The 17,019-nt window shown below is 41.0% G+C and overlaps 1 protein-coding gene across 1 annotated transcript; it reads right to left on the bottom strand.

Moving 5' to 3' along the window:
• Nucleotides 1-74: 74 nt before the first annotated feature.
• On the bottom strand, nucleotides 75-17,001 carry HEATR3 (HEAT repeat containing 3). The gene is made up of 15 exons (XM_072346074.1): nucleotides 16,836-17,001; nucleotides 15,547-15,719; nucleotides 15,342-15,429; nucleotides 14,598-14,710; nucleotides 12,871-12,980; nucleotides 12,258-12,398; nucleotides 11,161-11,441; nucleotides 10,404-10,494; nucleotides 7,557-7,714; nucleotides 6,337-6,419; nucleotides 5,942-6,078; nucleotides 2,950-3,038; nucleotides 2,110-2,253; nucleotides 1,832-2,008; nucleotides 75-948 (listed from the first exon to the last, which is right to left on the bottom strand). Exons 1-15 carry the CDS (start codon nucleotides 16,956-16,958, stop codon nucleotides 829-831), a joined length of 2,028 nt encoding a protein of 675 aa, XP_072202175.1. The 5' UTR covers nucleotides 16,959-17,001; the 3' UTR covers nucleotides 75-828.
• Between the last annotated feature and the right edge of the window lie 18 nt (nucleotides 17,002-17,019).

Genomic DNA, 17,019 nt, shown 5'->3' with positions numbered 1-17,019 from the left:
GTACTTTATGGCTTAAAAATATCACATATGCCTTAAAAGATTTTCAGTAAATATAAAATTACTCTGTATAATACTTCAGTATAAAAAAATATTTTATTTGGTTTTTACTTCCCTGAATTCAAATTCACCCCGATGCAGAATTACAAGGGAGAATGTAAACTGGGAGGCTTGATTCTCAGAAATAGCATTCAAATCACAAAGATGGAGCAGCATCCTCTCCAAACTGATTTCTTGAGTAAAAAGCCATAATACCAAATCTGTCATAAATGAATCTGAAACAGTTTCCTCTGTGACAAACCTCAAGAAGTAACAGGTCCAAGTGCCGACAGCAATCTACACACTTATCACACACTGTTCTTGGGAAGCTTGCCATAAGTGCCTGTGCAAAGCTACAAACAGGTAAGGGCAAACAGCAAATACCAACATCCTGTCACTGCTTAATTCCCTCAAAATATCTTGAGCTTCCCTGCCTTGATCTGGCACATAACAGAATATTCTTTAAATTACTTTGTCATGCAATTGTAGTTTTGTGCTGCATGTATCCTCATGAGGGTTTCTAACAATGACAGCGGTGCTATTTGCTGGTCTCAGGACTGCAAGAGCACATTATCATCGCTGCTAACATTCAAACCCAAAGTATGCTATGCATTTTTATGCTGATGCGACTTCCACATTGCATCAACCCAGAAGTATAAAATACTGAACGTTAAAAACCCAAATATTAACACAAAAGCAAAACTGCTTTTCTCAGTACATTTCAGAAGTTCAACATGGTTACATTTTTGGAAAACATTTTTCAATACAGAAACCTTAAAGTTCCTCGATGTTTCAAGTGGGGTTTTTGCCCAGTGTCTCCTGGTATGCAATGAATCTTCTCAAATTCATCTTCACGTTGTCAAGAACACAAAGCTGATCTGTACTATATTGTCCTTTGCCTTCTTTTCGTATCTGAAAAACCAAAACACAAATACTTTCACTAATGGAGATGCTTTTCCTATTAGATCCCTAGAAGCTGGTAACGTTTAGAGGTTCTCTAGCAAGCCATGCTATGCATGCCTTTTGACAACACCAACACATTAACGTGCACACATTCATCGCTAGCAAATATTTCTGCAAGTCACTTTACTCCAGTACAAAATTTCTACTTAAAACTAGGCTACTACTGGCATCCTATTTCACTCCTAAATCTAAAACATTCACTTACTAACTTCAGCTTTTCAAACTAAAGATCTTACACACCTAATTGACCAAATGACTGCAGCACTGTCAAATATCTGTATGTGCTTATTGATAGGACTATGAAAGTCACTCCTCAGACCTCATCCAACTAAGAAATAATGCATTGAAAGCCATTCTCTATTTAAGTCAAAGCTATACTTAAAATTACAGCATACAATTTAGGCTGCACAGTTCTTGGAAATACAGGATAATTAAACAACAACAGAATAAAAATCCAATGCAAGTTAAAACCAGAACATGAATGTAAATTCAGAGGGGGCTTCTCCTTCCCAACAGAGACATCTGAAGGATTATTTTCACAAGAGTTTCAGAAAAATAATCATTTGCACACCAATGATGCTGACAGTATTGCATGAGTGTTGCAATGCAATGCTGTGCTGTCACCTTAATGGTTCTGTAAACTACACGGGGAATGCATTTGGTTTCTCTAAAGCAGAATAGCACGAATTTAATTATTTGCTTTCATTTTTTCCACCCCATCATCTTATAAAGTCATGCATTCCTGCTTAATTATCTCTCCTAGCAGCCTAAATCACAAACCTGAACCCACTCAGCAAATTGAGATGCCAAACTGGCTGCATTTGATGCCTACCCTCATTTTGAACACCGGCTGAAATTCTTTCAGTGCTGGAAGCAACTTCATCTGTACTGCTGCTTTTTCTGCTTCTTTACCATCTGCAAACACATCAAAAAGGGCATCCAAGGCTTCCCCTGCTACCACAAGAGAAGTCTCCTTCATAGCCACCTCAAGAAGAAATTTTCCAATCATCTAAATATAAAAAAGAAAAATTGATTTTTCAAACACCTCATAAGAAAATCTTTAAATGCATGAGAAGTTTCAGGCTTGCTGCACTAAGTTGGTTTCTTCACCTTTAGTGTTTCAGCTGTATCTTGCACTTTGGCCAAGACGCTGCCAGAAATTCCAAGGATGCTCACTACGTTCACTCTCACACTGGCATTGCTGCTATGAATACTTGCTTCGCATAAAGCCAGGAGCTGCTCAGGAGTCATACACTGCTCAGCAACGGAGGAGAAAGAAAGGAAAAATATAAAGAAATATGTATTACCATTTCCAGAGCAACTTTTAAATATGCAATTTAAGTAAAGCGCTTCTGTGCAACACTCAGGGAAATTTGTAATAGAAAAACCAAAAATTCCTGTGTTATGAAAAATACATGAATTCTTGAAAGTGCAATCAATAAGAGAACAGTAAAACTTTCCCTTTTGAATTCACAAGGTGTTTCTTTCAGAACTTAACCAAAGCTTTGTGAAGTTGAAGGAAAAAAGTTCTGTGCCAGAAGGGATTTTCACAGATCTACCTAGCTCATTAGCTATCCAGCTCGTTACCACTTATAGAAGCTCATATTTCAGTTTAAAGCCAGAAAGGACCAGCAGCCCACCTAGTATTACATCTTGTATAACAAATCACCAGGCTTCGTTTCTATATTTAGCTCATGCCCAATGCTGGACATTTAATTAAAGTCCAGTAAACATTCTAGAAAGACCAGCTTCAACTGGGTGACATCAGGAACCAAAGAATCCATATGTCTAAGTGTTAAGTTAGTAGATAACATACCTGTCATTATAACCATCTCACCCAAGGTTTTTATTGCTATTTTAATTTTTAAACACGTTTCACCTGTTTATATAGAAAAGTATTCCTGTAAGGTCTATGAATCTACCAGAACACTTGAGCTTGATATCTCTTACCTGGGAGATGTTCTTTGATGCCATTGTTTGTAAGAGAGCCCTCAGAGCACTGGTTATGGCTTCCAGAAACTCCGTGTCTTCAGGAAGTTCTGTTAAAGAATTGCACCCAAAGCCAAAGGTTAAATGGGAAGACGAGGATACAAGAAGCAACGAAACATGAATTCCTTTATCTTTTTTTCCTTCAGGTACTACCACAAACAGGAAAAATCTTGATTTTCAGTAACAGATCTTTGTAGGTTGTAACCATAGTGATTTTTTAAACTCAGTAGTAATTCTATCTGGAAATTAGATACATTGCTCTTTAATGGCACTTACTTTCATTGAATCGTTTGTGTTAGAAGGGACCCTTAAAGACCACCTAGTCCAACTCCCCTGCAATGCACAGGGACACCTACAGCTCCATGAGGTGCTCAGAGCCCCATCCATTCTGACCCTGAGTGTCTCCAGAAGTGGAGCATCCACTATTTCCCTGGGCAACCTGTGCCAGTGCTTCGCTACTCCTTTCATAAAAACATTTTTCTTGTATCCAATCTAAAATTTGTGCAGAGCAGAGGGGCAGGATCCCCTCCCTTGCCTGCTGGCCACACTTCTTTTGATGCAGCACAAGATACAATTGGCTTTCTGGCCTGTGAGGGAACACTGCTGGCTCATGTCCAGCTTGACATCTACCCTGTCCCACCCTTACACCCTCCAGCCTGTACTGACGGAAGGGTTTGCCATGACTCAGGTACAAGACCTTGCACTTGGATTTGTCGAAGCTCGTGGGGTTCACCTGGGCACACTGTTCAAGCCTGTCCAGGTTCCTCTGATGGCATCCCGCCTCTCAGGCAGGTCAACTGCATCACACAGCCTGGTGTGATCCACACACTTACTGAGGGTGCAAAAGTGTGTTTCAGGACATCCTGGTTAAAACGCTTACTAAGACTGTTCTGACACCACGGTCAGAACAGAAACTTGGAAACCGTGAGTCGCATGTGGCCATATTAGAGGAACTGAGAAAACTACAGAAGCTGACCGAGTTCTTCAACTCCTTTCTTCTAAATAGGCTTTTTTAGACACTCAGAACACTGGGCTCTTTCCCACTCACGCAAAGAGCACGCTTTCCAGTGGTCTAACAACCCTTCAGAAATGTACAAACTGAACAGTGCATTATTCCTGTTTAACTACCTATTCATTAGTAGGAGCCATCACCTTCAGTGCAGAAGGCACATCCTGCCTTCTACAAAGCTTTTATTTTTTTCTTTAAGGTGTTGTAATTTTCTGGACTATTCCAGAAGCAGAAACTCTTGCTAACTTAACACACACTTTTCCACCTAAACAACTCGATCTTTATTTCCTTTTTTCAACCTGTAAGCCACAAAATTCCTTCTAAACACTTGGTGGGTGACTTATGGGCTCTAATAGTCTCCATTAGATAGCATTTAATTACTAAAATAATGTTTAAACTAATTGCAGACCCTCTGTCTTCAGCTTGTCATTTCTCCAGTTTCATCCAAGAACTTCCTGACTACTCCAATGTACAAGTTGAAATCTTGCTTATGTTTTCACATTTATTTTCATTTCCTGCCTTTTGTTTTTTTCAAGCACTGTAACCATATCACGTGCTTTTAACACGACATTTTAAAATGTTTTAATATGACGTTTAAAGAAAAAGTGTGTTTTGAAGACAGATGCATCCTCAAGCAACAATGCAGTGTCATGCTACACAACAAATAAGGGCTTCATACACCACATTTGTGGTTACAAATGAAGTCACTTGAAGGAAAGGAGGAAAACTGATCCTCTCAAGCTTTCAAAAGACAAGAAATGACAAAGCTGTGCACATGCTCGACTTCAACAGATCCATCTTAGGAAATACATTTTCTGTCAGTTTGGAGCTTTGGCAGGTTCCTCCAGTCTCTAAGAACATCGCTGATTTATTGATGAGCCCTATCACTGACCTTAAAAGAAAACCACATGAGTAGAACATTTTGAATGAAGCAGCTTATCAGGGAACCAGATCACCGAGTTGGAACCAGCTGTTTTTTAAAAGTCTTGGTTCAGCTTCTCTACTATTAGTAACAGAGATCATACAATAAGAGATCCAGCAGTACTATTTGAATGACTGTAATCTGGTCTGAGGGTTTGCTGGAAATGCTAACTGCCACATACCTGCACTAGGCCATCCGTTATAGATACTAGCAGACCCACAGGGAAATCATCACAGTATCTCTATGAAATAATGTGTTTGGAGGAATTACGCTGGATGCACGATAGTGTTCACCAGGATATATCTGATAGTCTAAACCAGTATCATTTTTAGAAAAAGTAAATTATCCAATTTATTGACTTCTCCATTCAAATGAACCACCATTATAACATGAAATAGTTATCTTAAGCCGTTGTTAAGACTTTGCATGCTTCCTTACTATACAAATGTTTTCAATAAAGCTGTGCAATCACATGCATAATGCATGTCCCAGAGACACGAAGGCTGCCATCTTTCCTACTGCAATATGCACATGCATTCTGCAGATGTTTGCAACACCACTTTTACCATTATTTCAAAAAATTCCTAAAAAAATGATGTGACAGTCTGTCTTGGATACTCTTTGATTTTTTTCCCCCCTTACATGAATGTTTCCACATTTATAGAGAATAGGTCCCATCTTCTTCATGACACGGCTGATTGATGAGCAGCTGCTATTATCACTAATATATTCAAGCAAACAGTTCTGGTCTCACAGCAAGGCAGGATGCATCTGCTAACTTAGCAACTTTCTTCTTGCACACAGAGACATAATACAGTCTCGCAATAGAAGCGTAATTGCTCAAGATTCAATTTGAGTAAACACACTACACTGCTGCACACTGTTCTGTCAGCATGTTTCTGACACTCAGTATCCTTATTTGAAAGACTAATAGAATACAGTTATTAGTAAAATGGCAATAAAACCTAACATGCGTAGTAGCTACCTTAGACCTTAGGCCAGCAAACCTCTGAACACCTTACCTTTCTTAGAAAAGATCAGCTGTGAGAGATGATGTGCAAGTGACTGAAGCGCCGAGGCCCCTCCAAGGCAATCCACATCTGACACCAACAAAATGCTATGGAGACACGTTAAAGCTCTACACTGCACTGTGTTCAGTCTGAAACAAAAACAAAAAATGCACTTAGCAGACCTTCATAAATAAATGCAGAAATACAGAAAAGGATATTGAATTTAGTAAGGATGTGATCTGGTGTGTGGTTTACCCAAAGACTTGTATCTCTTCATTGAAAATGAAGCATCAAGATCTGCTATTTGCCAGATCTTAAAAGTAACCCAAAGATGAACAGTCCCTCTAAGAGCTCTAAAACAACTGAGTATATATGAAAAACAGTAAGAGAGACAATGAAATTCCTACTTTTTAATTAACGGTTTCCAAGACGGATTGTGCATACAGATGTCTAGAGCAACACTGTTCGGAAAAGCAGTTTTTTCAAGAATCTGGGGAGGCGAAAAAGAAAGGTTTAGCAAGAAGGTTTTTGGTTTTCTTCTCTAAAGCACAGGGATGGGAAGATTGAATTTTTAGCTTAATGTCAAACAGATACATCGAGTAAATGTATTTCATACTTGACTGTCCTCAAAGCTTTGAAGGTAACAATGTCTCACATGCTAAAATTGTCAGAATCTTCCTCAATCACTCAAAAGTGAAGCAGTCAAACACAGGTTTAGCACAGTGTTTCTTAAGTACGTTACTGTGTGTCATGGTTTTGTAATGTTGCTGTCAGTATTCCACATCATAACATCATGTGCACGTACAAAACCATGACACTGTGCTGTGCATCAGATGATTTCCTTCATCTCTACTATTCTTCCTCAATTTTGTTTTTTCTAAATCTTTCTTCTCACAGACTCCGTTACAGAATTTTCAGATAGCTACAAATCTAGAAGACCTCAACATGAAGCTCAGACTGCCTGCTATTGAGTACAAAAAGCCCTGAATGTTTTCACCTTAAGCGAATGCTGAATCACCCTAATGATTGGGTTGAGATCGGGAATTTTATCTTTACAACCCCAATTAGCAATGACCAAAATGATTCCATAACAAGAACAACTTAATTTTTGTCAGTGTCAGATATTGTACTTCAGACACCATGTATTAAGCAGGGTAAGAGAGGAACGTGCATTTTTTCAGCGCTGACAACTGTCATTCATACAGATTACTTCCAGTTCCCTCAGCTAACATGGTCATTTGGCAGCCAAGCTTCTAACCAAGGTTCCTTCTCTTTTTGCAGGTCATCCCTTTCAGAACCAAATCAAGAAATAACCTTTGTACTTTGAAAAAGCCACATTAATTGTAACAAAACAAAATAACCAAAAACCAAACAAGAAACAACAAAGCACAAGGTTTTTGAAACATAAGAATCTTCTATTCCAACTTACGTTATTTATACAAAGACAACCCATGAGATGTTGCTACATCTCTAGGAGAAAACAAAAACCAAAACAGCAACAAAAAAGCTGAACTGACTTGAAATAAAGTTCATCTTCTCCATATGGACTGATTTGTTTGCCTAACGTAGGATATAAATTGGACACAAATGAGAGAACGTAGCACATGTTGGAAACAAAAGAAAATACCTTCTTTGGAATGAGGTTGTTCAGAAATGCTGAGTGAACCTCAGCAGAGAGGCACAGGGGTGACATCAGCAGCCCACTGCCCTCACTGTATGAGTTTTCCATAAACAGGTCACTCTCATCGCTGCTGGAGAGCTCTTCCCACTCATCATCAGAGGGATCTGAAAGCAAGAAAAAATCATCAATGTGACCCCACTACTGAATTATACCTGGCTCCAGCTCTTGCTTTAAGTCTTAAGTTCCAGTGCCCTAATGAAATCCATGAAACCCAAGATTCATTAAGCCACAGTCTCATTAAAAAAATTACTTATTTTACATTCACTCATGGAACATGTACATGGAACATGTACTTGTGGAACATGAAAGAGATTCTCCAAGCGCAGACACCTCATCCTCTAGCATTAGTTATGCTTTATTTAAAGAGATCAGATAAGGCATAAAAGAAGCATTTCTTGAGAAACATTAAATATTTACGAAGATTTAAATTTGGACAATACCAATTTGCTTTTTGAGATAGATTCAAGCATGCAAACACATTCATTTAACCTGTTTAATACCTCTGATCAGTTTAAGGCAACTGTTTTGTCTAACCATGCTGAAGTCACAGAGATACCTCTTCTAACTGGGCACTAATAGGGTTGGATGAAGGTGCTGCTGCTTCCACAGAAAGCTGGTGAAAAGGAAATCATGACAACAAAGCCAGCCAAAGCAATCTAAATCTGTCAGATCTTTCAGGCAACATATTTTAGGTAAATTAGAAGTATATAAGTTAAACCAGGTTGAGACTTTCTGTAGGGAAGCTGTGGGGAGAGGTGTTGAAGTAAGGACATCAATGGGCTACAGCTACAGCAAAGTAAATAACGTGTCCGTGCCTAAACGTTGCCTTGGCCTGATGAGCACAAATCCATCACCTACATTTAAACTGGTATTTCTACATTCACAGGATTTACACTAAGCTGTCTAATGTTTCAGATCTAGTTACATTTTAACTGGTGCACAGTTGGTGTTTACACAACTTCTAAGTCTACAAGTAGGAATAATTCTCCTCACTGACAGAAGAAATTTCTGCCTCTGCTAAAAGGTCAGGTTATTTAACTAATGTGACAAAATTATACGTATTAGCATCCACCTCCATGTAATTTTGTCTGACAAAAGATTCATGTGTCATCTAGTTCCTATAGAGACTACTGTGATAGCCATGCACTTCTTCTGTGGCAAAAGGTAAAGTCATTCACTTAAAATACATTCATTTACTCTTTTATTGTATTCCACCTGCACTATGCACCTGTATTCAATAACTTCTAAGAATTTACTTAAAAGGTGATGACTGCCATCTACGTGATGCAAAGTAATTTGTTAGGCCGTGACCACCCGATCACATGGTCAAATTCTTTTGCTTATGGTAACACACCCAATTAATTCTGCCCCTATGATGCATTGGTGTTACTACCTTCTGCATGAGGAAACATGTCATCTTTCATGTTCTACCAATCAAAGCCCTGCCCCACTGCAAGAACAAACATGCAAATAAAGCTGACACCTCCCTTTCAGTATGTTTCTTGCAGATGGAAGCTTTTTCTTTCTTTATTTTTTAAAAGCAGCATCTTCAAGCAAAGAAAGAAAAAACCTCTGAAAATTAAATGACCGCTGCACTAGCAGGCCTAGCAATTCAGCAACAAAGACAGCAGTAGCAGCATCACAGCTCAGAAAGCAGAAACTGGATCAGCCCACAACTAAGATTGTTAGAAATTAAATCAACAGCTGCCTCTGGATTCCTCTTAATTTCTACTGACTACAATTTTGTCTGCCCATGAATGGGTGAAGTACTGCAGTGAGATACAACACCATCAGCCTGACGTTACACTGAGAGAATGGTAGAATATGCAGCTTACCCACAAGAGATTTTCCAATTAAAGGGGGAAGCTCATGAATTACAGCTCATTAGATGAGAAGCACAGTTATGAGAAAAGCTTCACATAGTAGGTGCAGAATTTCCTTCTGCCATACGAGGAAAAAAAAAAATCACCAACGGGAATACCTGTGTATCGCTGCGGATTTTATTAGGATGTGAAAAGATTTACCTACAAAGTTATCTCCTATACGATTACTTTTGCACCTGCCTCACAAATTGCGTTAGTGACTAAAATGCTCATGCTTTTTTGTTTTTTAAACAGAATTTGTGAATCACTTGTTTGCCTCGCCGTGGATTTGGAGAAAAGCCATCAATGCATTCAATGCATTAATTATCAGAGTTCAAAACAGATATCCTATATATTTTTCCTACTCCCCCTCCACCATTTTTCTTAAAAAGAAAAAAAAGCTCATCAAGGCACAACTCTCAACAGTCCACATCTGCTCTGCTCCTGCTTGAGTTTCATGCAAAAGCCATCTCTACTTCTTTTGCAACACAAGCAGCACCTCAACGTAAGCTGTGTAGCAATTCAGTCAAAACTAGAATTTTCTCCTTAAAAAAAAATAGATTCCCCATTCCTGTACCAGGATTCACTTCAATATTGTATCAGACTAACACTCAAACTGAACTCTCACTGAACATAGGATTTGTTGCCGGAGTGATTTAGGAATAAAGCCTTCCCCTTTAAGTCACACAGTATTTGCAGCAACATGCAAAAATGTGTAAGCAGTACAAGTTAATTAAATGAGAAAAATACTTAAATAAGTAATAGAATTAATGATTGTGATTCTCAACCAAGTGAGGGCATCAGGCAGGAATGACAATTCTATGCAAATTCATTGTAAAGGCTAAGATCACCAAAGGGCAAACTAAACATGACTTATTCCAGACAAAAAGTCACACCACCACTTGCAATGCAGGGAGAAATTCCTACCAACCTTCGCTGCAGCACATATTAACAATGATTTCCAGAGCAGTCTGCTGAGCCATCAGTAAGGCTGTCACTTCTTTCAGTTCCCATTTATCAGACTAAAGAAAAAAAGGTGCAAAATTTAATTTTGGAAAACAACATTTCAGTGCAATTTAAAGCATCTGGACTGTCAGTGAAAAATACAACCCAGTCATTCCTCTTCTCAACCCTCACATCAAGATCCATCTACCTATCATCACTCTGACAGATATTTCAGATGACCACCTCTACTAGGGATCAAATTTTACTTTAAAAAATGTCTCTGAACTCAAGTTGTAACAAAGAAGATTACTAAGGTGTTGCCTAACATCCAGCAGAAACAGTTATTTCTACTTTATTTTTCACACACAGTACAGTGAATGCATTTGTTATCTCTCTGTAATCTCCACTTGCAACTGAATACTTACAGCCATTAAACATCACACTCACCTTAGGCAGGGCACAGGACTTCCTGCACTAGCTAGAGGTAAAAGAGTCAGATAAGCCTACACTTCCCACTAGCCGACAAAATGGAAATGTGTTTTCCTTATGTGTTGCTCAACTTGACCACATTTGAACAACTTGTGCTGAAATTCTCCATGCTCAGCTCTGAAGTCTTAGCTAAAACAGACAAGCCGTTTGGGAGTTGAGATTAGTGACTGTAGCAGTTAGTTACTCCGGCAAACACAAGACAACAACAGCCAGTCAAACACACAAAGCTCTCAGAGCCAGCCAGCCACACTTACTGGAAGCAGGTCTGACAAGTCCTGTTCTCCACTGCCTTTTCCTTTAGATACTTCTTCCATGCCATCATCTTCACTTATAGCACAGTTGTCTGTAACATCAATCAAGTTTTCCTCGGTTTCTGCCTCTGCAGATTTTAATCTGTTTTTTTCAGCTTCATTCATACGAATAATTGTTTCACCAGCATCTATTGCTAATGATTCTGAGAAAATCTTCAGGATTGCATTAACCATGTTTCCCAGGCTGCCTGGCGGAATGGTTTCCTTGATATTCCAGATGGTGCCTATATATGAAATAGTTGAAACATAAAAATGCATTAAAATATCAAATCCCAGCTCTGTAAGAGCCATATATTTTGTGAAGACACAGCCTCCATGAGTTACATATGTACACATATACTTATGGCTTATAGTTCTGCGTAAGTCTACAAGTCTTTTCTCCACAGATGTGCATTTTTTCTTTTTAGCATTCAATACACTGATATGTAATAGCTGCCCGATATTCACACCCCAAGCTCAGGGAAATTCCAGCATGTAAGAATACACGCAGTATTTATAAGGAGTCATCTTGACACTTTAGGAAAAAAACAAAACACATTAAAATCCACAAGATAATAATTTTCTGAGGATTCTCAAAATTAAACACATTTATTGCATTCCAGTACTAAAAGTCACCGTGGCTGAGCATTTGAGGTAGAGAGGGGAGCACGAGGCAGAAAATCTGAGGTAAAGAAAAACACCTGGTAAGATCAGAACAATTCCTGTACTACTTATTACTGACTCATTTGACTTGTGAAAACCAAATGAATATTTAAAATGGATGATGACTAACACATTCAGAATCAAGCATTTGAGAAGATTCTTTACAGACGTTTGGGTCTACGTTTCACTTCAGAAAACTGCAAAACACAATCCTAAGAAGAAATAGCTTCACAAACCAACTATGCAAGCACTGCTTACAGCTAATGTCAGGACAACGCAACTGGATGTGAAGGTGAGAAGAGAAAGATGAGAAGAGGAAGCATCCCGGCTCTCCTGCCCTCCTTTATCTCTTGTGCCACCCAAAAAACCAGAAGGAATGCCCCAGACACTCTCTCTACCTGCTATCAGTGTTCTCAAAAGGATGTGCTTCATTGTGCTTTCTGGACACAACATCACTGTTTCCAAGACCTGCTGCACAGAGGAACTGAATGAAGAAAGGAGATCTGGATTATCTTCTGTCACTGCCTGTAAGCAATTTGCTGCAGCAAAGGAAAAAAAAACAACTAATTAATTAACAAATCCAATAGTGGATTTCAGTCTCCTAACAAGAAAGCACTGTACTCCCAAAAGTTGGAATAATTAAACGTAGGGGAAAAATATGCAATGCAGCTTCATACTGTAGCAACGTGACGCCATCCCTCACAGTTTGTGGGTGAGGTTAACAGACATACTTCAGCAAACAAGCTGCAGGTATGGCAATGAGGCCAGTGCTGTGCTGGGCATGGGACTTGTATCAATTTCAGCTATGTGAAATTCAATTTCTGCACCAATGATCCACCAAGGCTCCATTCCCCTTTCAGATTTCTGAACACTGTACATGGAAAGGAATTCAAAGTCTTGTATTCAGTTTAAGCAACGTTAAGGTAGGTGGGTTTGATATCAGTGTGATATTCAGACAGTAAAGAAAAATAAATAAATCTTTAGATCCCATCTCCTCTTTTCACAACTTACCTACTGAAATAGCCAGATCCACATTCGTGGCATATTTCTTAATGTAATGTAGCACAGCCTCCAGACACCCCTCTTTATTGAATATGGATACTGCTGTACTGTTGCATTCACTAATGCATGAAAAAAAACAAGATGAATAAAACACTTTACCCAGGGGAGGAAAAAAAAAGTTATTGTAACAAAATGTTAAGTAACACATACTTGGTATTTCTCACATTTATAGTTTTAAGGCCTACTAAAGAATGATTCAATAGCCACAGAGCCTATCACAGTAATGGTCAACCCTATGAAACATAGAAAAAGAGGCGGGGATACCCTGGATACCTCTGAAGAAAGCTGTGCTGCATCGGCTGCTTCCTCTCACACATTATTCAGGAGTTTATCAGGCTAAGTGCAGCCTCCTGTGAGCAGGGCCAGCCTGAGCACAGCAGGCAGCACACAGCCATGGGCCCTCCGCCAGCCCATGTGGATGACTTCACCCCCACATACTGACAGAGGGTGGGCCTCTCCTATCACTGCAGTCATTTACTCTGCAAAATGACCGCTGCCTGACATCCAGATACGTACACCAAACCAATGCTAAATGTGTTGTTTCTTTCTCTTATCAACTGTGGAATGCACACCTCTTCAATTTTTCAACTAAAATAGTAATACAAGACAAATTCCAACTAAAAAAAGGCACAGGACTTAACTACTTATGGTGCTCTTCAGAAATCCACCTGTGAAAATACTATGTCTCAGCATCAAAGCCAGCCCCAAAGTCAGCAGTGACACGAGCAGTTCATGGTGGCCACAGGGTTCAGTGCACACAGATTGGATTTAGAGCACGCTTAATGACTGCAGTTCCTCTTCCATAGCACTGGTGTCTACAAAAGTTGTCATTAAAAAAAAGAACACCAAAAATTGGCCACGTGCTCCATGCAAGGTGCTGAGCAAGCAGTTTCTGCACTGCTCTAGATTTCAACCCCTTAAAAAAACACTTTACAGATAAGGCTTCAAGTCAGCAGCCAATGAGACAGACAGGGAACTCCTTTGCGATACTGCATTGTACAAAATTCTGTACGGACCAGAAATGTGCAGTTGTTACAAAATGAAGAAAAAACAAAATTCAACAAGAATTCTCACAAGAGTTTCACATCATTTAGATACGCATTTACTCTCCTTTTACTTAGTGGTTCCAGTGCCGATTACTAACTGAGCTACTCATATTCTTTTCTCACATAATTGTGCAGATCTGATCTATTAGTGCTTCAATCACTACAGGACAGTTTGTTCCAACACTTTAATATTAACTTTTGGGAAGACCTGCAGAAGGAGTAAGCTGTAAGAAAAGCAAACCAAAGCTCAAACATCTGCCCCCTCTATTACAGCAGGGACTGACAAGGCTGCACACAGCACCACCCAGCCCAAAGTGCACAAGTGCCTATGACAGAACACATTCAGGAAACAGCATCCCAGCTTAGGGTGATTGATGGAAAGAAACTAACGACCACCTTCATATATTTTTTAAATCCTTCACTTGCAAGTTGATTTTCTACTGTGGATTACTTTTGTATTTCAGATGTGGACCCGCCATACAACTAAGCAGGAGCTACAGGCAGAAATCAGGTGAGCAATCGAATACAGCTGCATCATACCTCTGCTTCCTTTCTGCCTCAGCCACTGTACTATTTCAGCAGCAATTTCATTTAGCTTTTCTAAGAGGCCAGTGCTAATGCAGAACTCACCACACATTCCACAGCAAGTTGATGGCCTCGTTGGCTATATCTTCAATGTAATTTTTGTTCACCTCTCTGTGTTTCTTCGGGGAGAGCTGGTTAGCATCCAGCCCACTGCTGCACTACAACCAAATAAGAGAAACACAGTTGGAAAGCAAGCCGAGAGAAAAGCCGAGACTTCAAATGTTCAAAGCAGAGGGAATTGAGAAATCTCTCATCAAGTGTTTAATATCAGAAAACCTGACTAATTTTCTGTTCTCTGTGAACACTGGGTCACAGCGGGATTGAATGATTGATTTGTTTCCTCCTGTAGAAACAGACTCCTACAGTACTACCTTTGTATTCAGACTTCAGAAACACTCTTTTTTTTTCTAACAAAGAAATACTTAACAATTTTAGAACCTGAAAAGCCATTTCTTGCTATTAGAGCTCGTATGCAATTTTCAGCAGTTCTAATCACAAAGATTTGTTCAGCTAGATTTACGTATATCAAGAGCTGTAGTAGTGTAGGTTTGCTAACAAATCCTAATGATGAAAAAACAACGTATTCTGTATCACGAGTGATATTCAAAATGTACAGCAATGAACACACCTAAAAATAAAGAGAGACTATTAGATCTACTGAAACACTCTTTTAAAAACTTATTGCAAATATCTATCTTGAAAATACTATTAAAAAAAATGGAACTACTTTGGAAAGGAAGATAGGTTAAAGGTTAGATCGGTTTAAAAACAGACTAAGAATGAACACACCTCTTTGAGAAGTGCCACGAGGGGCGTCATGATGTCCTGGGTCACCATGTCATCACAGACTTCAAATCCTCCGCAAGCACTCAGATTTCTAGGAAACAATAAATTTGTTTGGATCAGACAGGAGACTTTCTAGAAATGTTTAATAATATTTCCTGACCACACCAGGAATCCCTCACCGTAGCGCTGAACGCTGACCAATGCTTACCGGAGGGCACCTGCTGCAGTCTCACGCACAGCCAAGCTGCGGTCCAGCAGCATGGGACCCAGGCAGCGGACGACATCTCTCTGCAGGAAGGCTGGGATGACGTGCTGCTGCTGCAGCAGCCGTGAGATGCTGGCACAGGCGTACTCCCTCACCTCGGCGCTGGGGTGCTGCAGCTGCAGAGACACAGAGTCAAGGGAACGGGCACACAGCCGGTCTGTATAGTGCAGATGCAGCCTTTTGGCTGCAGATCACAGCTTCCAAGAGAATCAAGGGCCCTCAGCTCCTGAGCAAGTGTATAAATCTCTGCCTGAGTTATGAGGTTATCCCTATGAGCAGACAAACCCTGTTTCAGGTGTGTAATGAGAGGGCAGCAGCTCAGACACGGACCTGATGCCAGCTGGCACCAGTGGGACCTCTGACCTACTGTTGTTAAAAACACACACAGAAGTGGAGGGAAAACTGCCTGGAACAATGTCATAAAAAATGACACCATGAAGAAAAGCTGCAGAAGCCAAAGCAACACAAGTGCATTAGGCCAGAAACATCTGCCTTGGGACAACAGGAGCAGCCTTACACTCCATAGGAACGACAGAGTGGCAGCAAGGGGAACAGAGATGGCTGAGATGCAACAGAGAAGACAACACCTGCCAAACAAACAGCAGTGTGGAAGAGCCATGCATTCCCACACCAAAACTGATGGGGTCTCTCAGCTCTCTCATCCTGGCATGGGTGTATCTGTGCGCTTTTCTTTAAACAGTGGATAAGTCAGTCTAGAAAAATAATCAAGCAGCACTTTGTTCAGTCGGTGACTTGGGTGAAGTGAACAAAGGGACTTATTTACCTAAGGGAAAGCAGGCTTTAACTTCCAATATTAAAGCAACCCACACAAGAAGGTTCCAACTACACTTTCCATCTGCAACGCTTAAATCCAGAACTAGTGAATGGGGTACGATGGGATGGGCGGACACCAGCCCTTCCCAGCACCGCGTCTCGATGCTCGCAACACGCCAGCCGGGCAGACAGGCAGGCAGGCAAGCAGCAGCCGCGCACAGGGCAGGGCGCAGGGCACCGGCAGGGCTGGGCCGGGCCACCTTCCCAGGCCGCGAGTGGGCGGCGGCGGAGGGCGGCTCAGCCCCGGGCACCCGGGAGGCGCCGGGCCCTCGGATGGATGACAGCGGGCAGCACGGAGCTCGCCTCTCTCCCCATCCCCACCGCCCCCCGCTCCACAAGCCCGAGAGCGGCCTCCGCGGCTCCTCCGGACCGGGCCCGCCCCCCGCTCTCTCCCGCACCTTCTGCAGCAGCTCCGCCGCCGGCTCCTCCTCGGGGCTGTCCTCCTCCTCCTCACGGCGCGGCTCGGGGCCGGTCGGAGAGAAGGGGACCCTCCGGAACCGCCGCACTCTGCTCTTGCCCATGGCTCCGCGGCACCGCGCCGCTCGGCGCCGGCGCACCCACGTGTGAGACACGGCGCAGGCG

This window comes from Excalfactoria chinensis, chromosome 11 (genome assembly GCF_039878825.1).
Source record: "Excalfactoria chinensis isolate bCotChi1 chromosome 11, bCotChi1.hap2, whole genome shotgun sequence".
Taxonomy (NCBI): domain Eukaryota; kingdom Metazoa; phylum Chordata; class Aves; order Galliformes; family Phasianidae; genus Excalfactoria; species Excalfactoria chinensis.
This window is presented reverse-complemented; position numbering and strand designations above follow the sequence as displayed.